The 23,252-nt window shown below is 44.0% G+C and overlaps 1 protein-coding gene across 1 annotated transcript in view; it reads left to right on the forward strand.

The window, feature by feature from the left end:
• The window catches only part of CIP2A (cellular inhibitor of PP2A), a 152,341-nt gene that overhangs the window by 58,029 nt on the left and 71,060 nt on the right, over positions 1-23,252 (forward strand). The window contains exons 9-12 of the mRNA XM_069757758.1: positions 15,705-15,932; positions 16,522-16,681; positions 17,809-17,950; positions 20,987-21,086. Coding sequence (XP_069613859.1) covers positions 15,705-15,932; positions 16,522-16,681; positions 17,809-17,950; positions 20,987-21,086 — 630 coding nt within the window. The remainder of the gene's footprint in view (positions 1-15,704; positions 15,933-16,521; positions 16,682-17,808; positions 17,951-20,986; positions 21,087-23,252) is intronic.

A 23,252-nucleotide genomic window follows, 5' to 3' on the forward strand; every position in this document is an offset into this window, starting at 1 on the left:
GGACACTTTTCTGTACACGTCCATGAGAGGCTCGTTCTGGCTCTCATAGACTTAAAGGGAACCTGTCACCTACTTTTTTGTATATAAGCTTCGGCCACCGCCATCAGGGGCTTATCTACAGCATCCTGTAAGGCTGTAGATAAGCCCCCGATGTAACCTGAAAGATGAGAAAAACAAGTTAGATTATACTCACCTGGGGGAACGGTCCGATGCGGGAAAGCTCAGAGAGGCCCGGCGCCTGCGCACTGCAGTACTTCGTTCTGCCCTCAACAGGAAGCAAGGAAGAGGACGTCCTTGCATGAAGATGGGAGGCTCTGGACTGGTACCGCCCCTTGGTGAGTATAATCTAACTTGTTTTTCTTATCTTTCAGGTTACATCGGGGGCTTATCTGCAGCATTACAAAATGTTGTAGATAAGCCCCTGATGGCGGTGGCCGCAGCTTATATACGAAACAGTAAGGCTACTTTCACACTAGCGTCGTACGACGCACATCGCAATGCGTCGTTTTGCAGAAAAAACGCATCCTGCAAAGTTGTCTGCAGAATGCGTTTTTTCTCCATAGGCTTGTATTAGCGACGCATTGCCACACGTCGCAACTGTCGTGCGACGGTTGCGTCGTGTTGTGACGGACCGTTGGCACCAAAACGTTTCATGTAACGTTTTTTGGTGCGTTGTGTCCTCCATTTCCGACCGCGCATGCGCGGCCGGAACTCAGCTTCCTCATCCCCGGAGCTCACAATGGGGCAGCGGATGCGTTGTAAAACTGCATTTGCTGCTCCCGTTGTGATGCGCTTTCACAGCATGCGTCGGTACGACGCATTGCATCGTGCGTCGTACGACGCTGGTGTTTAAGTAGCCTTAGTGACAGATTCCCTTTAACCCCCTAAGGACCGCCGATACGCCTTTTAACGGCGGCAGTTAAGGGTACTTAAACCACAGCGCCATTAATTACCTGCGCTGTGGAAAAAGTGAATAGCGCCCACCAGAGTAGGATTTTCTCTGGGGTCTCCGTTCCCGGGGGTAGGCGAGACCCCAGAGAACATGATTCGGGGGTTTTTTACCGACCCCCGGGTGGGTCATTCCATATCAAGTGATCCAAATATGAATATTTTTTTTTTACCTGACGTCTTTAGATTTTTTTATTTTTTGTTTTTATGAAGTACAACTGTAGTTAACCCCTTTCTGACCTCAGACGGGATAGTACGTCCGAGGTCAGAAGCCCCGCTTTGATGCGGGCTCCGGTGGTGAGCCCGCATCAAAGCCGGGACATGTCAGCTGTTTTGAACAGCTGACATGTGCCCGTAACAGGCGTGGGCAGAATCACGATGTGCCCACGCCTATTAACTAGTTAAATGTCGCTGTCAAACGCAGACAGCGGCATTTAACTACCGCTTCCGGCCGGGCGGCCAGAAATCATCGCGTCGCCGACCCCCGTCACATGATCGAAGGTCGGCGATGCTTCTGAATAGTAACCATAGAGGTCCTTGAGACCTCTATGGTTACTGATCGCCGGTAGCTGTGAGCGCCACCCTGTGGTCGGCGCTCACAGCACACCTGATTTTCTGCTACATAGCAGCGAACATAAGATCGCTGCTATGTAGCAGAGGCAATCGCGTTGTGCCTGCTTCTAGCCTCCTATGGAGGCTATTGAAGCATGGCAAAAGTAAAAAAAAATGTGAAAAAAAGAAAAAAAAATATAAAAGTTTAAATCACCCCCCATTCAAAATAAATCAATAAAAAAAAAAAAATCAAACCTACACATATTTGGTATCCGCGTTCAGGATCACCCAATCTATCAATAAAAAAAGCATTAACCTGATCGCTAAACGGAGTAGCGAGAAAAAAATTCAAAACACCAGAATTACGGTTTTTTTGGTCACCGCGATATTGAATTAAAATGCAATAACGGGCGATCAAAAAAACTTATCTGCACCAAAATGCTATCATTAACCCCTTCATGACCCAGCCTATTTTGACCTTAAAGACCTTGCCGTTTTTTGCAATTCTGACCAGTGTCCCTTTATGAGGTAATAACTCAGGAACGCTTCAATGGATCCTAGCGGTTCTGAGATTGTTTTTTCGTGACATATTGGGCTTCATGTTAGTGGTAAATTTAGGTCAATAAATTCTGTGTTTATTTGTGATAAAAACGGAAATTTGGCGAAAATTTTGAAAATTTCGCAATTTTCACATTTTGAATTTTTATTCTGTTAAACCAGAGAGTTATGTGACACAAAATAGTTAATAAATAACATTTCCCACATGTCTACTTTACATCAGCACAATTTTGGAAACAAAATTTTTTTTTGCTAGGAAGTTATAAGGGTTAAAATTTGACCAGCGATTTCTCATTTTTACAACGAAATTTACAAAACCATTTTTTTTAGGGACCACCTCACATTTGAAGTCAGTTTGAGGGGTCTATATGGCTGAAAATACCCAAAAGTGACACCATTCTAAAAACTGCATCCCTCAAGGTGCACAAAACCACATTCAAGAAGTTTATTAACCCTTCAGGTGCTTCACAGCAGCAGAAGCAAAATGGAAGGAAAAAATGAACATTTAACTTTTTAGTCACAAAAATGATTTTTCAGCAACAATTTTTTTTATTTTCCCAATGGTAAAAGGAGAAACTGAACCACGAAAGTTGTTGTCCAATTTGTCCTGAGTACGCTGATACCTCATATGTGGGGGTAAACCACTGTTTGGGCGCAGGGCTTGCAAGGGAAGGAGCGCCATTTGACTTTTTGAATGAAAAATTGGCTGCACTCTTTAGCGGACACCATGTCACGTTTGGAGAGCCCCCGTGTGCCTAAAAATTGGAGCTCCCCCACAAGTGACCCCATTTTGGAAACTAGACGCCCCAAGGAACTTATCTACATGCATAGTGAGCCCTTTAAAGCCCCAGGTGCTTCACAAATTGATCCGTAAAAATGAAAAAGTACTTTTTTTTCACAAAAAAATTCTTTTACCCTCAATTTTTTCATTTTCACATGGACAACAGGATAAAATGGATCCTAAAATTTGTTGGGCAATTTCTCCTGAGTACATTGATACCTCATATGTGGGGGTAAACCACTGTTTGGGCACACGGCAGGGCTCGGAAGGGAAGGCGCGCCTTTTGACTTTTTGAATGGAAAATTAGCTCCAATTGTTAGCGGACACCATGTCGCGTTTGGAGAGCCCCTGTGTGCCTATGCATTGGAGCTCCCCCACAAGTGACCCCATTTTGGAAACTAGACCGCCCAAGGAACTTATCTAGATGCATACTGAGCACTTTAAACCCCCAGGTGCTTCACAGAAGTTTATAATGCAGAGCCATGAAAATAAAAAATAATTTTTCTTTTCTCAAAAATGATTTTTTAGCCTGGAATTTCCTATTTTGCCAATGGTAATAGGAGAAATTGGACCACAAATGTTGTTGTCCAGTTTGTCCTGAGTACGCAGATACGCCATATGTGGGGGTAAACCACTGTTTGGGCGCACGGCAGGGCTCAGAAGGGAAGGCACGCCATTTGGCTTTTTAAATGGAAAATTAGCTCCAATCATTAGCGGACACCATGTCGCGTTTGGAGAGCCCCTGTGTGCCTAAACATTGGAGATCCCCCACAAATTACCCCATTTTGGAAACTAGACCCCCAAAGGAACTAATCTAGATGTGTGGTGAGCACTTTGAACCCTCAAGTGCTTCACAGAAGTTTATAACGCAGAGCCATGAAAATTTAAAAAAAAAATTCTTTTCTCAAAAATGATTTTTTAGCCCGCTATTTTTTATTTTCCCAAGGGTAACAGGAGAAATTTGACCCCAAAAGTTGTTGTCCAGTTTCTCCTGAGTACGCTGATACCCCATATGTGGGGGTAAACCACTGTTTAGGCACATGCTGGGGCTCGGAAGTGATGTAGTGACGTTTTGAAATGCAGACTTTGATGGAATGCTCTGCGGGCGTCACGTTGCGTTTGCAGAGCCCCTGATGTGGCTAAACAGTAGAAATCCCCCACAAGTGACCCCATTTTGGAAACTAGACCCCGAAAGGAACTTATCTAGATGTGAGGTGAGCACTTTGAACCCCCAAGTGCTTTACAGAAGTTCATAACACAGAGCAGTGAAAATAATAAATACGTTTTCTTTCCTCAAAAATTATGTTTTAGCAAGCATTTTTTTATTTTCACAAGGGTAACAGGAGAAATTGGACCCCAGTAATTGTTGCGCAGTTTGTCCTGAGTATGCTGGTACCCCATATGTGGGGGTAAACCACTGTTTGGGCGCACGTCGGGGCTCGGAATTGAGGGAGCACCATTTGACTTTATGAATACAAGATTGGCTGGAATCAATGGTGGCGCCATGTTGCGTTTGGAGACCCCTAATGTGCCTAAACAGTGGAAACCCCTCAATTCTAACTCCAACACTAACCCCAACACACCCCTAACCCTAATCCCAACTGTAGCCATAACCCTAATCACACCCCTAACCACAACCCTAATTCCAACCCTAACCCTAAGGCTATGTGCCCACGTTGCGGATTCGTGTGAGATTTTTCAGCATCATTTTTGAAAAATCCGCGGGTAAAGGGCACTGCGTTTTACCTGCGGATTTACCGTGGATTTCCAGTGTTTTTTGTGCTGATTTCACCTGTGGATTCCTATTGAGGAACAGGTGTAAAACGCTGCGGAATCCGCACAAAGAATTGACATGCTGCGGAAAATACAACGCAGCATTTCTGCGTGGTATTTTCCGCACCATGGGCACAGCGGATTTGGTTTTCCATATGTTTACATGGAACTGCAAACCTGATGGAACACTGCTGCGAATCCGCAGCGGCCAATCCGCTGCAGATCCGCAGCAAAATCCGCACCGTGTGCACATAGCCTAATTCTAAAGGTATGTGCACACGCTGCGGAAAACGCTGCAGATCCGCAGCAGTTTCCCATGAGTTTACAGTTCAATGTAAACCTATGGGAAACAAAAATCGCTGTACACATGCTGCGGAAAAACTGCACGGAAACGCAGCGGTTTACATTCCATAGCATGTCACTTCTTTCTGCGGATTCCGCAGCGGTTTTACAACTGCTCCAATAGAAAATCGCAGTTGTAAAACCGCAGTGAAATGCGCAGAAAAACCGCGGTAAATCCGCGATAAATCCACAGCGGTTTAGCACTGCGGATTTATCAAATCCGCAGCGGAAAAATCCGCAGAGGAACAGAATACGTGTGCACATACCGAAACCCGAGCCCTACCCCTAGCCCTAACCCTAGCCCTAACCCTAACCCTATTCTAACCTTAGTGTAAAAAAAAAAAAAAAAATTCTTTATTTTTTTATTGTCCCTACCTATGGGGGTGACAAGGGGGGGGGGGTGGGGTCATTTACTATTTTTTTTTATTTTGATCACTGAGATAGGTTATATCTCAGTGATCAAAACTCACTTTGGAACGAATCTGCCGGCCGGCAGATTCGGCGGGCGCACTGCATATGCGCCCGCCATTTTGGAAGATGGCGGCGCCCAGGAAAGAAGACGGACGGATCCCGGGAGGTAAGTATAAGGGGGGGGGGGAGATCAGGGCACGGGGGGAGCGTCGGAGCACGGGGGGGGGGGGGGGGGTGGATCGGAGCATGGGGGGGGGGTGGATCGGAGCATGGGGGGGGGGTGGATCGGAGCATGGGGTGGGGGGTGGATCGGAGCATGGGGGGGGTGGATCGGAGCATGGGGGGGGGTGGATCGGAGCATGGGGGGGTGGATCGGAGCACGGGGGTGGATCGGAGCACGGGGGTGGATCGGAGCACGGGGGGCGGATCGCTGTGCGGGGGGGTGATCTGAGTGCGGGGGGGGTTTGATTGGAGCACGGGGGTGTGATTGGAGCACGGGGGAGCGGACAGGAGGACGGGGGAGCGGAGCACAGGACGGAGGGGAGCGGACCACAGATCGGGGGGGGGGGGGGGCACATTAGTATTTCCAGCCATGGCCGATGATATTGCAGCATCGGCCATGGCTGGATTGTAATATTTCACCATTTTTTTAGGTGAAATATTACAAATCGCTCTGATTGGCAGTTTCACTTTCAACAGCCAATCAGAGCGATCGTAGCCACGGGGGGGTGAAGCCACCCCCCCTGGGCTAAACTACCACTCCCCCTGTCCCTGCAGATCGGGTGAAATGGGAGTTAACCCTTTCACCCGGCCTGCAGGGACGCGATCTTTCTGTGACACAGCATATGCGTCACAGGTCGGATTGGCACCGACTTTCATGACGCATACGCTGTCACAGGTCAGGAAGGGGTTAAAAACGCCAGCTTGGCACGCAAAAAATAAGCCCTCACCCAACCCCAGATCATGAAAAATAGAGATGCTACGAGTATCGGAAAATGGCACTTTTTTTTTTTTAGCAAAGTTTGGAATTTTTTTTCACCACTTAGGTAAAAAATAAACTAGTCATGTTAGATATCTAGGAACTCGTAATGACCTGGAGAATCATAATGTCAGGTCAGTTTTAGCATTTAGTGAACCTAGCAAAAAGGCCAAACAAAAAACAAGTGTGGGATTGCACTTTTTTTTGCAATTTCACCGCACTTGGAATTTTTTTCCCGTTTTCTAGTACACAACATGGTAAAACCAATGATGTCGTTCAAAAGTACAACTCGTCCCGCAAAAAATAAGCCCTCACATGGCCAAATTGACGGAAAAATAAGAAAGTTATGGCTCTGGTAAGGTGGGGAGCGAAAAACGAACACGGAAAATCCCAAGGTCATGAAGGGGTTAATTACAAATTAACCCCTTCATGACCCAGCCTATTTTGACCTTAAAGACCTTGCCGTTTTTTGCAATTCTGACCAGTGTCCCTTTATGAGGTAATAACTCGCAATTTTCACATTTTGAATTTTTATTCTGTTAAACCAGAGAGTTATGTGACACAAAATAGTTAATAAATAACATTTCCCACACGTCTACTTTACATCAGCACAATTTTGGAAACAAAATTTTTTTTTGCTAGGAAGTTATAAGGGTTAAAATTTGACCAGCGATTTCTCATTTTTACAACGAAATTTACAAAACCATTTTTTTTAGGGACCACCTCACATTTGAAGTCAGTTTGAGGGGTCTATATGGCTGAAAATACCCAAAAGTGACACCATTCTAAAAACTGCACCCCTCAAGGTGCACAAAACCACATTCAAGAAGTTTATTAACCCTTCAGGTGCTTCACAGCAGCAGAAGCAACATGGAAGGAAAAAATGAACATTTAACTTTTTAGTCACAAAAATGATTTTTCAGCAACAATTTTTTTATTTTCCCAATGGTAAAAGGAGAAACTGAACCACATAAGTTGTTGTCCAATTTGTCCTGAGTACGCTGATACCTCATATGTGGGGGTAAACCACTGTTTGGACGCACGACAGGGCTTGGAAGGGAAGGAGCGCCATTTGACTTTTTGAATGACAAATTGGCTGCACTCTTTAGCGGACACCATGTCACATTTGGAGAGCCCCCGTGTGCCTAAAAATTGGAGCTCCCCCACAAGTGACCCCATTTTGGAAACTAGACGCCCCAAGGAACTTATCTAGATGCATAGTGAGCCCTTTAAACCCCCAGGTGCTTCACAAATTGATCCGTAAAAATGAAAAAGTACTTTTTTTTCACAAAAAAAGTTTTTTAGCCTCAATTTTTTCATTTTCAAATGGACAACAGGATAAAATGGATCCTAAAATTTGTTTGGCAATTTCTCCTGAGTACACCGATACTTCACATGTGGGGGTAAACCACTGTTTGGGCACATGGTAAGGCTCGGAAGGGAAGGAGCGCCATTTGACTTTTTGAATGAAAAATTATCTCCATCGTTAGCGGACACCATGTCGCGTTTGGAGAGACCCTGTGTGCTTAAACATTGGAGCTCCCCCACAAGTGACCCCATTTTGGAAACTAGACGCCCCAAGGAACTTATCTAGATGCCTACTGAGCACTTTAAACCCTCAGGTGCTTCAAAAATTGATCCGTAAAAATGAAAAAGTACTTTTTTTTCACAAAAAATTTATTTTCGCCTCAATTTTTTCATTTTCACATGGGCAACAGGATAAAATGGATCCTAAAATTTGTTGAGCAATTTCTCCCGAGTACGCCGATACCTCATATGTGGGGGTAAACCACTGTATGGGCACACGGCAGGGCTCGGAAGGGAAGGCGCGCCTTTTAACTTTTTGAATGGAAAATTAGCTCCAATTGTTAGCGGACACCATGTCGCATTTGGAGAGCCCCTGTGTGCCTAAACATTGGAGATCCCCCACAAATTACCCCATTTTGGAAACTAGACCCCCAAAGGAACTAATCTAGATGTGTAGTGAGGACTTTGAACCCCCAAGTGCTTCACAGAAGTTTATAACGCAGAGCCATGAAAATAAAAAAAAAAAAAAATTATTTTCTCAAAAATGAATTTTAGCCCGCAATTTTTTTATTTTCCCAAGGGTAACAGGAGAAATTTGACCCCAAAAGTTGTTGTCCAGTTTCTCCTGAGTACGCTGATACCCCATATGTGGGGGTAAACCACTGTTTAGGCACATGCTGGGGCTCGGAAGTGAAGTAGTGACGTTTTGAAATGCAGACTTTGATGGAATGCTCTGTGGGCGTCACGTTGCGTTGGCAGAGCCCCTGATGTGGCTAAACAGTAGAAACCCCCCACAAGTGTCCCCATTTTGGAAACTAGACCCCGAAAGGAACTTATCTAGATGTGAGGTGAGCACTTTGAACCCCCAAGTGCTTCACAGAAGTTCATAACACAGAGCAGTGAAAATAATAAATACGTTTTCTTTCCTCAAAAATAATTTTTTAGCCCAGAATTTTTTATTTTCCCAAGGGTTACAGGAGAAATTGGACCACAAAAGTTGTTGTCCAGTTTCTCCTGAGTACGCTGATACCCCATGTGTGGGGATAAACCACTGTTTGGGCACACGTCGGGGCTCAGAAGGGAAGTAGTGACTTTTGAAATGCAGACTTTGATGGAATGGTCTGCGGGCGTCACGTTGCGTTTGCAGAGCCCCTGGTGTGCCTAAACAGTAGAAACCCCCCACAAGTGACCCCATTTTGGAAACTAGACCCCCAAAGGAACTTATCTAGATGTGTGGTGAGCACTTTCAACCCCCAAGTGCTTTACAGAAGTTTATAACGCAGAGCCGTGAAAATAATAAATACGTTTTCTTTCCTCAAAAATAATTTTTTAGCCCAGAATTTTTTATTTTCCCAAGGGTTACAGGAGAAATTGGACCACAAAAGTTGTTGTCCAGTTTCTCCTGAGTACGCTGATGCCCCATGTGTGGGGGTAAACCACTGTTTGGGCACACGTGGGGGCTCAGAAGGGAAGTAGTGACTTTTGAAATGCAGACTTTGATGGAATGGTCTGCGGGCGTCACGTTGCGTTTGCAGAGTCCCTGGTGTGCCTAAACAGTAGAAACCCCCCACAAGTGACCCCATTTTGGAAACTAGACCCCCCCCAAGGAACTTATCTAGATATGTGGTGAGCACTTTGAACCCTCAAGTGCTTCACAGACGTTTACAACGCAGAGCCGTGAAAATAAAAAATCATTTTTCTTTCCTCAAAAATGATGTTTTAGCAAGCAATTTTTTATTTTCTCAAGGGTAACAGGAGAAATTGGACCCCAGTAATTGTTGTGCAGTTTGTCCTGAGTATGCTGGTACCCCATATGTGGGGGTAAACCACTGTTTGGGCACACGTCGGGGTTCGGAAGTGAGGGAGCACCATTTGAATTTTTGAATACAAGATTGGCTGGAATCAATGGTGGCGCCATGTTGCGTTTGGAGACCCCCTGAAGTGCCTAAACAGTGGAAACCCCTCAATTCTACCTCCAACACTAACCCCAACACACCCCTAACCCTAATCCCAACTGTAGCCATAACCCTAATCACAACCCTAACCCCAACACAACCCTAACCCCAACACACCCCTAACCCTAACCACAACCCTAATTCCAACCCAACCCTAAGGCTATGTGCCAACGTTGCGGATTCGTATGAGATTTTTCAGCACCATTTTTGAAAAATCCGCGGGTAAAAGGCACTACGTTTTACCTGCGGATTTTCCGCGGATTTCCAGTGTTTTTTTGTGCGGATTTCACATGCGGATTCCTATTGAGGAACAGGTGTAAAACGCTGCGGAATCCGCACAAAGAATTGGCATGCTGCGGAAAATACAACGCAGCGTTCCCGCGCGGTATTTTCCGCACCATGGGCACAGCGGATTTGGTTTTCCATATGTTTACATGGTACTGTAAACCTGATGGAACACTGCTGCGAATCCGCAGCCAAATCCGCACCGTGTGTACATGGACTAATTCTAAAGGTATGTGCACACGCTGCAGAAACTGCTGCGGATCCGCAGCAGTTTCTCATGAGTTTACAGTTCAATGCAAACCTATGGGAACCAAAAATCGCTGTACACATGCTGCGGAAAAACTGCACAGAAATGCAGCGGTTTACATTCCGCAGCATGTCACTTCTTTCTGCGGATTCCGCAGCGGTTTTACAACTGCTCCAATAGAAAATCGCAGTTGTAAAACCGCAGTGAAATGCGCAGAAAAACCGCGGTAAATCCGCCATAAATCGGCAGCGGTTTAGCACTGTGGATTTTTCAAATCCGCTGCGGAAAAATCCGCATAGGACCAGAATATGTGTGCACATACCGAAACCCTACCCCTAACCCTAACCCTACCCCTAACCCTAACCCTAGTTCTTACCCCAACGTTAGTGGAAAAAAAAAAAAATTCTTTATTTTTTTTATTGTCCCTATCTATGGGGGTGACAAAGGGGGGGGTCATTTACTATTTTTTTTATTTTGATCACTGAGATAGGTTATATCTCAGTGATCAAAATTCACTCTGGAACGAATCTGCCGGCCGGCAGATTCGGCGGGCGCACTGCACATGCGCCCGCCATTTTGGAAGATGGCGGCGCCCAGGAAAGAAGACGGACGGACCTCGGGCGGCTAGGTAAGTATAAGGGGGGGGGGCGTCGGAGCACGGGGGGGGTGGATCGGAGCATGGGGGGGTGGATCGGAACACGGGAGGGAGGATTGGAGCACGGGGGGGTGGATTGGAGCACGGGGTGGGGGATCGCTGTGCGGGGGGGGGGTGGATCGGAGCACGGGGGGGTCGCTGTGTGCGGGGGGGTGGATCGGAGTGCGGGGGGGTTTGATTGGAGCGCGGGGGGTGTGATTGGTGCACGGGGGAAGCGGACAGGAGGACGGGGGAGCGGAGCACAGGACGGAGGGGAGCGGACCACAGATCGGGGGGCTGGGGGGGCGATCGGAGGGGTGGGGTTGGGTGCACATTAGTGTGTCCAGCCATGGCCGATGATATTGCAGCATCGGCCATGGCTGGATTGTAATATTTCACCAGTTTTTTAGGTGAAATATTACAAATCGCTCTGATTGGCAGTTTCACTTTCAACAGCCAATCAGAGCGATCGTAGCCACGAGGGGGTGAAGCCACCCCCCCTGGGCTAAACTACCACTCCCCCTGTCCCTGCAGATCGGGTGAAATGGGAGTTAACCCTTTCACCCGGACTGCAGGGACGCGATCTTTCCATGACGCATATGCTGCGTCATGGGTCGGAATGGCACCGACTTTCATGACGCAGCGTATGCGTCAAAGGTCGGGAAGGGGTTAAAAGTTTAAAAAAAAAATTTTCTTCATCAGTTAATTTTTTACAGATTTTTAAAGTTTTGAAAAAGTGCAGATTTTGGCCTGGTATGGCTTTACATTTTTTATCATATTTCGGGCTAGAATTAAGATAAAGAGGGTAGGAGAGGCATCATTTTTCTCAGAATGGTACCGGCTTTCATTTGATATGTCACAAAACTATGTTTCTTGATATTTTGTTTTGGAGAAATCAAATTCAAAATTTTGATGCGCAATTGTGAAAAAAAACACGTTAGTTTTAAAATTGTGAGAACATGCATGTGTGTTACTTGTGTTCTTGTTTATATTTGTACAAGGATTTAAATTGAGACCTGTCAATTTTTTTTTTATTTTTTTTTTAAGCCTTGAATCATCTGATTTTGTTTGTGTGAGTTTCTTCCCTTTTTCTTTTCAAATTACAACTTATTGAATTCAACATTTATATGCAACAATAAAGAAATACAAAAAACAAATACCGAGGTGCCAGAATAAATACATATTAATCATCATAACACAACTTGCTCAGCATTTTCAACCTGAATTCATTGAACAAGCCAAAAGAAAAAAGGTGATCATATCCTCAAGTGTGATTTTTCCAAATAGTCTCATCCGAATTATATGTTAAAAACAAGATTAAAAGAACCAATATTTTTACCACCTATACATATATAGGTACCGACGTTGCGGACGCGACGTACAAAAAAAATGTTACATTGAACTTCTTTTGTGACGACGGTCCGCAAAAACACAACAGATCCAGTGCACAACGGACGCGACGTGTGGCCATCCGTCACAATCCGTCGGCAATACAAGTCTATGGGCAAAAAACTCATCCTGCGGGCACATTTGCAGGATCCGTTTTTTGTCCAAAACGACGGATGCCAAACGACGCAAGTGTGAAAGTAGCCTTAGGGTTGGGGCTAAATTTAGGGTTAGGGTTGGGGCTAAATTTAGGGTTGGGGCTAGGGTTGCGGCTAAAGTTAGGGTTTCGATTAGGGTTGGCATTAGTGTTACGTTAAGGTTAGGGTTGGGATTAGGGTTAGGGGTGTATTGGGATTAGGGTTGAGATTAGGATTAGGGGTGTGTTGGATTTAGGGTTTTGATTAGGGTTAGGGTTGACATTAGGGTTGTTTTGGGGTAAGGGTTGTGATTATCGTTAGGGTTAGTGATTAGGATTATGGATCGGGTTGGGATTAGGGTTAGGGGTGTGTTGGGGTTAGGGTTTTGATTAGGGTTATGGTTAGGGTTGAGATTAGGGTTGTTTTGGGGTTAGGGTTGTGATTATCGTTAGGATTATGATTATGGATCGGGTTGGGGTTAGGGGTGTGTTGGGGTTAGGGTTGGAGCTAGAATTGGGGGGGTTTCCACTGTTTAGTTACATCAGGGGGTCTCCAAACACGACAGCCAATTTTGCGCTCAAAAACTCAAATGGTGCTCCCTCATTTCTGAGCTCTGCCGTGCGCCCAAACAGTGGTTTACCCCACATATGGGGCATCAGCGTACTCGGGATAAATTGGACAACAACTTTTGGGGTCCAATTTCTCCTGTTACCCTTGTGAAAATAAAAACTTGGGGGCTAAAAAAATCTCTTTTGTGGAAAAAAAATATTTTTTATTTTCACGACTCTGCATTATAAACTTCTGTGAAGCACTTGGGCATTCAAAGTTCTCACCACACATCTATATAAGTTCCTTGGGGGGTCTAGTTTCCAAAATGGGGTCACTTGTGGGGGTTACTACTGTTTAGGTACATCAGGGGCTCTGCAAACGCAACATAACGCCCGCAGACCATTCTATCTAAGTCTGCATTCCAAAACGGCGCTCCTTCCCTTCCGAGCTCTGCCGTGCGCCCAAACAGTGATCCCCCACACATGGGGTACCAGCATACTCGTGACAAATTGGACAACAACTTTTGGGGTCCAACTTCTCTTGCTACCCTTGTGAAAATAAAAACTTGGGGGCTAAAAAATATTTTTTGTGGGAAAATTTTTTTTTTATTTTCACGACTCTGCATTATAAACCATTCTATCAAAGTCTGCATTCCAAGCGGCGCTCCTTCCCTTCCGAGCCCCAATGGGTGCCCACACAGTGACCCCCCCCCCCACCTACGGGGTATTGGCATACTCAGGACAAACTGGTCAACAGATTTTGGGGTCCAATGTCTCCTGTTACCCTTGAGAAAATAAAAAATTGCAGGCTAAAAAAAATCATTTTTGAGGGGGGGGGGGGGGGGGGGGGGAAAGGATTTTTTATTTTCTCGGCTCTACGTTATAAACTTCCGTCAAGCACCTGGGGGTTTAAAGTAAGGGGTCTAGTTTCCAAAATGGTGTCACTTGTGGGGGGTTTCCACTGTTTAGGCACATCAGGGGCTCTCCAAACGTGACATGGCATCCGATCTCAATTCCAGCCAATTCTACATTGAAAAAGTAAAACGGCGCTCCTTCACTTCCAAGCTCTGCGGGGCGCCAAAACAGTGGTTTACCCTCACATATGGGGTATCGACGTACTCAGGAGAAATTGCACAACAAAATTTATGGTTATATTTCTGTTTTTACACTTGTGAAAATTAAAAAAAAAAATGGTTCTGAATTAAAATGTTTGCAAAAAAAAGTTAAATGTTCATTTTTTTCCTTCCACATTGTTTCAGTTCCTGTGAAGCACGTAAAGGGTTAATAAACTTCTTGAATGTGGTTTTGAGAACCTTGAGGGGTGCAGTTTTTAGAATGGTGTCACACTTGGGTATTTTCTACCATGTAGACCCCTCAAAATGACTTCAAATGTGATGTGGTCCCTAAAAAAAATGGTGTTGTAAAAATGAGAAATTGCTGGTCAACTTTTAACCCTTATAACTCCCTAACAAAAAAAAAATTTTGTTTCCAAAATTGTGCTGATGTAAAGTAGACATGTGGGAAATGTTATTTATTAACTATTTTTTGTGACATATCTCTCTGATTTAAGGGCATAAAAATTCAAAGTTTGAAAATTGCAAAATTTTAAAAATTATCGCCATATTTCCGATTTTTTCATAAATAATCGCAAGTAATATCGAAGAAATGTTACCACTAACATGAAGTACAATATGTCACGAAAAAACAATCTCAGAATCAGCGGGATCCGTTGAAGCGTTCCAGAGTTATAACCTTATAAAGTGACAGTGGTCAGAATTGGAAAAATTGGCTTGGTCATTAAGTACCAAATTGGCTCTGTCACTAAGGGGTTAAAGTGCCACTCCAACTCTGAAAAACAAACAAACGCCGGAGTGGTGCTTTTAATTTTATAAATGAGCTTCCAGACACCACATATATACAGCTCTGGCAAAAATTGAGACCACTGCAAAATGTTCAGTTTGTCTGATTTTTCTCTTTATAGGTATATTTTTGAGTAAAATGTAAATTGTTCTTTTAGTCTATAAGCTTATGACAACATGTCTCCTAATTTCCAAGCAATAAATTTTGTAATTTTTTTTCTGACAAAGAAAAATGGTCAAAATAAAAAACAAACTGCTTTCTGACCTCAAACAATCCAAAGAAAACAAGTTCATAATCATTTAGAAACAACAATACTAATGTTTTAACTCAGGAAGAGTTCAGAAATCAGTATTTTGTGGAATAACCATGATTTTTAATCACCGCTTTCCTGCATCTTGGCATGCTTTCCATCAGTCTTTCACACTGCTTCTGATGCAAAAATGTAAGCAGTTCTTCTTTGTTTGATGGCTTGTGACTATCCATCATCCTCTTGATTATATTCCAGAGGTTTTCAATGGGGTTCAGGTCTGGAGATTGAGCTGCCCATAACAGGGATTTCATGTGGTGGTCTCTTGATTTTTGCCAAGAGCTGTATGTATAATTACACCTTTGATTTACATTGCTTATATAATAGATCTGTATCTGGCTGTTAGTAGATACTCACCCCATAATACTATACAGTACTGGAGCAGGGCTCATTTTTACAATGTAGCTGCTTTTTTTGGATGTATGTGTCTCTTAAGTCTCCATTTTTCATTCATGTAAGTTCTGTATTTTTCAGGTGTTAGAGTTGTTGCTGGCCTTTTGCTCGGTCACTAGCTTACGTCATATGCTGCGACAGACTATTCTAGAACAATCCAGCATTCCTGCAGCTGGGAGTGGCAGACTTGGGTCGCGTGCAAAATCTCCTGAGCCGGCTGTTGCTCTTGTTCATTGGTCAAGCCAAGCCCTGGAAGCCCCTCAGAACTGTGCAATATTGGCATTGGAGCTCTTCAAGGAAGTTTTTGCAGTAAATTTCTACCTTCTTGTTTCCTTTGAATTTTCTGACATGGGCCTCATTCACACATGCTTTTTTAACGTACTTGTGCCATTTGTGTTCTTCAGGGATAGACAATGACCCGTTCTAGTCTATGGGGCTGTTGATATATACATGTTTTTTTGTATGCAATAAGATGTTTTTTTTTTTTTTTTGACTAAATAAAGGAGTACTGTTTAATTGAAATGTACTTTTTTCTAATGTATAATAGTAATTAAAACAAAAAACTAACGCATTGTTTTTTAGCTGCTCAGATAATTTTGCTGCCTTTTGCTATTAAAATTTATCGCACTACAATGATCTAAGAAATATAAAAAAGGGGGTTTTGCATAATTATTAAAGTCAACAGTTTTGACTGTTCAATTTACAAGGGTTTCCTGCCACTTTAACATTAGGATAGTCCTTTGTTGTTTGTGCAACTTTTTTATGTGAGCATGACATACACTTTTATTCACACGGGCGCAGTCGCTTAACCAGCCCCTTCAGTGGTAACGTTACATTGCAGAGTGCGTTTTAAATGTTTCTCTTATAAGGACTTTTTTTTCCTTCCTGCTTTGTTTAGGATGCTATTGACACTGGCACCATTCAGTCTGCAGAAAGGTTTGTAGACCTTCTATTGCCAGTTATTCTTGAGCAACTTCATGTCCCTGACCATCCGTTGGATGAACAATTAACAAAAAAAAGATGTGAAAGAATGGTTAAATCTTTGGATGTCTTAATCAATATCCTTTTTAATCAAGCTTGTTGTTGAAGTGGGAGAAAAAATCTTATACATTATTACACATATCACTGTGCATAAGTTTGTCAGGTGTGGTAGAATGATTTTTTATTAACAAATGCAAAGTGAATAAGTAAGGGAAATCTTTGACAAGTCAAATCAATATTTGGTGTAGCCACCGTTTGCCTTCAATACAGCATAAATTCTTCATTACAGAATGCTGTAGATAATCCCCTGATGCCGGTGGGCTTAGCTCATCTTCCATTTTGGGGGTGACAGGTTCCCTTTAACTGTTGCCTGCAAACACTCATTACTGTAGCTGGCTCCAGTCCTTTAGCAAATAAACTGCTTTCTGTTACTGATTTACTGACAAATATTTCACTCCTCTGTCCTGAGCAGTTACTCTCATTTTTCTGCACCCCAGTTCCTATGTTTTAGTCTATAGTTGAGTTGCTAGCCTTGTTTTCATGATGAACGGGGGCACAGTTCTAACATGAAGACCACCTCTGGCCAGACTTCTGAACAGAAGTAGATGGGTGTAGCTGGGTTCCACTGCTTGCTACCAATTGTGAGCTGATGGAACATCTTTGTAACGGAGTTTCGGTCATCCAGTCTTAAGCCTCCTACACAGCTGTTTTTGTTTCTGTTAATAAATGCGTTTCAACCTTATCTTGAAAATTATGATAATTTTCACCTGTTTGGTATAATTGGTTGCTCGTACACATGATTATGAATCCTAGAAAATGCCTGACTTTGTACAAATGTACGTAGAAGAACTGATGCTTTTTTGGAGGAAATGGGTGGTCACGCCACATATTGAGTTTATTTAGATTTCTCTTTTGCTCATTCCCTTAGTTTGTTTTTATAAATTAGCAAAAAACAATTAACACGTCTATATTTTCAATGTATTCTTACTGTGCAGCATTTGTGGTCTGAATGTAATGCCTGATCAGAGTACATGTCCATCTAAAAGTTTCTGTTATTCAGTTTGTGTTTAGCATACACTCCTAGATTTGGCTTAAAAAAAAAAAGATATAAAATGTTGATCAAACTGCAGGGGTAAATAGGGCTGTTGTTAGTAACAGTCAGCCACAAATCCTTTTCCGGCTGTTCTCCTTACCTTTTGCTCACCGCTCTGTGCTGATGACACCTTAAAATCCCACATTGCTGTGAAGCTCGCTGTCAACAAATGTGTCGCTCTTGTCGATTATCAGTTTGCCTTCAGTGGTGCAGATGACAGCTTCCGAACCAAAATGGTGGATTCAGACCTCTCGTAAGTTTAGTTTTTTATCTGTATACTAAGTTCATGAAAATGTGATTTCACACAATGATAACCTGCTCAGATGTTAAACCAAGGGGGATACTAATGGGAAAAACCCATATTACAAATTGTTTTCTTGCAAAACAATGGGGAGACAAAGAGCGCAATAGGGTCTTATCCACGTTACACAGAGGAGAATATACACCAAATTTGCTCACCTGGTTAGAATGAGATTAGAGCATATAGATAGCGGCTGCTGCAGATCCACAGGTCTTCACCGACCAGAGAAAATAATGTCTTCAAAGGGAGATTTGTAGTTAAAGTTCTGCGCTGCCGCTAAGATGATTTTCAGGAGAGTATAGTTGATTCACAGTGGTTTTATTCTACGTGTTTCAGGGGTCTCATGCCCCCTTCATCAGGATTTCCACCGGTGGTATTTCCTGATGAAGGGGGCATGAGACCCCTGAAATGCGTAGAATAAAACCACTGTGAATCAACTATACTCTCCTGAAATTCATCTAAGGCTCCTTTCACACTAGCGTCGGAATCTCCCCGTCGCAATGCGTCGGGGAGAGATTCCGACGCTAGCGTTTGCTGCATTGCACAATGGGTGCAGCGGATGCATTTTTCCGGCGCATCCGCTGCCCCATTGTAAGGTGCGGGGAGGTGGGGGCGGAGTTCCGGCCGCACATGTGCGGTCGGAAAAAGCGGTCCGTCAGGAGAAAAAAACATTACATGTAGCGTTTTTTCTCCCGACGGTCCGCAAAAGCACGACTCATCCGTCGCTCGACGGATGCGACGTGTGGCAATCCGTCGCAAATGCGTCGTCAATGCAAGTCTATGGGGAAAAAACGCATCCTGCAAGCACTTTTGCAGGATGCGTTTTTTCTGCAAAACGACGCATTGTGACGGATTGCAGAAAACGCTAGTGTGAAAGTAGCCTTAGTGGCAGCGCAGAACTTTAACTACAAATCTCCCTTTGAAGACAAATTGTTTTCTTTAGTATGACCTTATTTAGCTCTTTGTATCTTTAGTTAACACTTACATTCCATCATATTGGGGCATGTGCTGGATATTTGTGGTGATGAAACTACTGCCGATCATTTTATATTGGAAAAGTTCCATAAAAACTTCATAGCGTTATATATACTTATATACTGTAGGTAATAATGCCCAAATTGGAGGTGGCAACTCTAAAAAGTATGGAGGAATGGAGAACAGAGTCCATGCTACTTGATCCTAACAATTTTTATTGAACAATTATTAAAAACAGATATAAGGCATAACATAACAATCATTAGTGAAGAATAGAACCCAGTAGTTGGGCTAGCCGTTCTTCCTATCAACCATAAAGAAATGGAAAAATGGTGAACTACACTGGTGGGAAATATATAGCCCCCTTTGTACTCGTGCTCTTGGCAAATGGTATGCTTTGCTGACAACTTGTTCGCAGAACAAAGCTGTCAGTTTAACCCTCCGTCAGGAGCAATATTTGCACTAACTCATAATGGAACAATGTGCCTGTCAAGTGCAGGCTAGAAAAATGCCTAGAATATCTAATTTTCTCAATTTCAGTGATCTAAAAGTGCTCATAGACCTTCATAGGGATGTAATAAAAGAGACTACACATTATCAGGTGCAAAACAAACCCATTTACTCAACATAAGAGTAATAACTTTGATATACACAAATTTCAAAACTCCCACCAAATAGCAATTCATTTGTAAGAAAATCTGCCTTATTTATATGAAATATCCACAAACCTTTCTCTATCCATTCATAAAACAAGCTAAATAAACAATATTAATGACTAAAAACATTACATACCAACCTTATAAAGTGTGATGTGTTCGGGACCAATGAGCCTGAGAAGCCAGCACAGCTATATCTTCCTTCCTGAAGCTCTGCAGACCAACTATGGTATCAGGTTTCACACAGCAGCTAGAGCCAGGAGACTATCTAGAGGGATGGGGTTTCCTGAAAATCTGGTGAGAAGGGAGAAATGAAAGTAGAAGTGCTGCGCCTGTCAGATCCATTGTTCCTGACGGAGGGTTAGGCTTCTTTCATACTAGCGTCGGGCTCGGCCCGTCGCAGTGCGTCGGCCGAGGTTACCGACGCTAGCATTGTAAGCGCCGCACAACGGGTGCAGCGGATGCAGATTTTCATCGCATCCGCTGCCCCATTGTGAGGTGCGGGGAGGTAGGGGAGGAGTTCCGGCCGCGCATGTGCGGTTGGAAAAAGCGGTCCGTCGGCAGCAAAAAACGTTACATGTAGCATTTTTTTGTGCCGACGGTCCGCCAAAGCACGACTCATCCGTCGCACGACGGATGCGACGTGTGGCAATCCGTCGCAATGCGTCGCCAATACAAGTCTCTGGGGAAAAAACGCATCCTGCAAGCACTTTTGCAGTATGCGGTTTTTCGGCAAAACGACGCATTGTGACGGATTGCAGTTAACGCTAGTGTGAAAGTAGCCTTAAATACTGTATACCAATAGTCAGGAAAAAATGAACAACCGATAAAATCTAAATCATATGATCTAAAATATAGATTAACTCTTAGGGTTACCTAACATCCTAATATAACTCGTGCGTATAAACTATGGCATGTGCACCACCATCAAGAACACAAATGAGTAACACATGTGCTGCTTAATACCATACAAGCATTGGAGAAATCTTACTGGAAAAATGACAGGGTTCAATGAGGGAAGGAAAGATATATTAATTACGGTACCCATTTTATTGCATCGGCAGAACACCAGCCCAGACTCCCCAAATGTGCGTTTTCACAGTAGTTGCTTTCTCAGGAAGGAACTACTGCATATATGAGCGTTTGGTGAGTCTGGGCTGGTGTACTGCCGATGCAATATTGTTATTATCAAGTAGCATGGACAATGGTATTTTGCATTCCTCCCTTCAAATCATTTTATCAGATTTTTTTTTCTGCTTTTCCTTGATTATGCTTATTGTATGCCTTTCCCCAAATGTAAATGTCAACATAGATGTTCTTAGATTCTTTTTTTAACAATGTTTGCTTTTGCACCAAGCAACGTTTCATCAGATGTTATACTTAAGACTTTGGATGTGATGAGCAGAATAAAACAATTGGTCACAAATATGGAAGCTGCCTTCTATAAGATTCTCCAGGTATGGTTTGATTGCTTTTGAATATGCAGCTTACATGCAGTTCACTCTTTGTAGCAACAATCCTTTCCAAGCAGGGGTGGATTAAGGGTAGCCAGGGCCCTGGGCTGTTCAGACACTGTGGCCTCCCCCCCGGTCATATGATGGGGGTCATGATATACCCGAACCAGATTATTCCAGAAAAATGGCCGGGCCCTACTCTACTGTAACGTATTAAATATTTGTTAAAATCTGCAATACAATTTAGGTATATTTTGACCAATAATATCACATACAAGGAACAAATACCACCGCACCATGACCAGACCACAAATTACAACCACAGTGATCAAATAATATCACATACAAGGAACAAATACCACCGCACCATGTCAAGACCACATATTACCACCACTTAGTGACCAAATAGCACATACCAGGGACAAATACCACAACACCATTTCCAGACCACATATTACCACCACATAGTGACTGAATACTACAATACTGATCAGTAATAAAAAAAAAAAAAAAAAAAACAATACTATCACCATAAGGAGATCTGTACTTAGTATGCAGTGTCTGTGTAGAGGTAATACAGAGATCACTGGTGGTATTATACACAGGAGCTCTGTTTATAATGTATAGGTAATACAGTGATCACTGGTGACATTGTACACAGGACCTCTGTATATAGTATACAGTGTATAGTGTCAGTGTATAGGCAACACTGACTCACCAGTGACGTCTCTAGGTGAAGTCCTTCATCTTTCATCCAGCACAGACCGCCATCATTTCTTCCAGCCAGGACTCGTTTCTGCAGGAAATAAATTATCTCGAGCTCCGCTTGCAGAACACATTACTTAATTTTTCACAACTTCTACATTACACCACATGAAGAAAAAAAGGCGATATAGTGTCACTCTGCACAGTAACAGGACCGCCCCCCATTTAAAACAGTATACTCAAAAAATAAAATAAATACATCACTGCAGTAATAATATCCCTTAATTAGCCCCTATGGTAATAATATTCCCCACCCTGGCCCTGTGTGTCTCATTCCTGGCTCCAGCCATATGTTCTCCCATCCTGCACTCATGAGTATCCATTCTACACCATATGATCTCCCCAACCTGCCCCATCTGTCTCCATCGTATTCATCCTGCCCCATGTCTTTCATTCTGCCCCGTGTCTCCAATCATGCCCCGTGTCTACATTCTGCCCATGCCTCCAGTCCTGCCCCCAGTGTGTCCAGTAATCTGCCCCAGTGTGTCCAGCATTGCCCCCAGACAGTGTCTCCAGCAATCTGTCCCAGTGTCTGACTCCAGCATATTGCCCCCAGTGTGTCCAGCAATCTGCCCCAGTGTGTCCAGCATATTACCACCGGTGTGTCCAGCAATCTGGCCCAGTGTCTCCAGCATTGCCCCAGTGTCTCCAGCATTGCCCCAGTGTCTCCAGAATTGCCCCAGTGTCTCCAGAATTGCCCCAGTGTCTCCAGAATTGCCCCAGTGTCTCCAGAATTGCCCCAGTGTCTCCAGAATTGCCCCAGTGTCTCCAGAATTGCCCCAGTGTCTCCAGAATTGCCCCAGTGTCTCCAGCATTGCCCCAGTGTCTCCAGCATTGCCCCAGTGTGTCCAGCAGTCTGCCCCAGTTTCTCCAGCATTGCCCCAGTGTCTCCAGCAATCTGCCCCTGTGTGTCCTCCAGCAATCTGCCCCAGTGTGTCCTCCAGCATTGCCCCAGTGTGTCCTCCAGCATTGCCCCATTGTCTTCCAGCATTGCCCCAGTGTGTCCTCCAGCATTGCCCCAGTGTGTCCTCCAGCATTGCCCCAGTGTGTCGTCCAGCATTGCCCCAGTGTGTCCTCCAGCATTGCCCCAGTGTGTCCTCCAGCAATCTGCCCCAGTGTGTCCTCCAGCAATCTGCCCCAGTGTGTCCTCCAGCAATCTGCCCCAGTGTGTCCTCCAGCAATCTGCCCCAGTGTGTCCTCCAGCAATCTGCCCCAGTGTGTCCTCCAGCAATCTGCCCCAGTGTGTCCTCCAGCAATCTGCCCCAGTGTGTCCTCCAGCAATCTGCCCCAGTGTGTCCTCCAGCAATCTGCCCCAGTGTGTCCTCCAGCAATCTGCCCCAGTGTGTCCTCCAGCAATCTGCCCCAGTGTGTCCTCCAGCAATCTGCCCCAGTGTGTCCTCCAGC

Source organism: Ranitomeya imitator, chromosome 3, assembly GCF_032444005.1.
Source record: "Ranitomeya imitator isolate aRanImi1 chromosome 3, aRanImi1.pri, whole genome shotgun sequence".
In the NCBI taxonomy this organism is placed as follows: domain Eukaryota; kingdom Metazoa; phylum Chordata; class Amphibia; order Anura; family Dendrobatidae; genus Ranitomeya; species Ranitomeya imitator.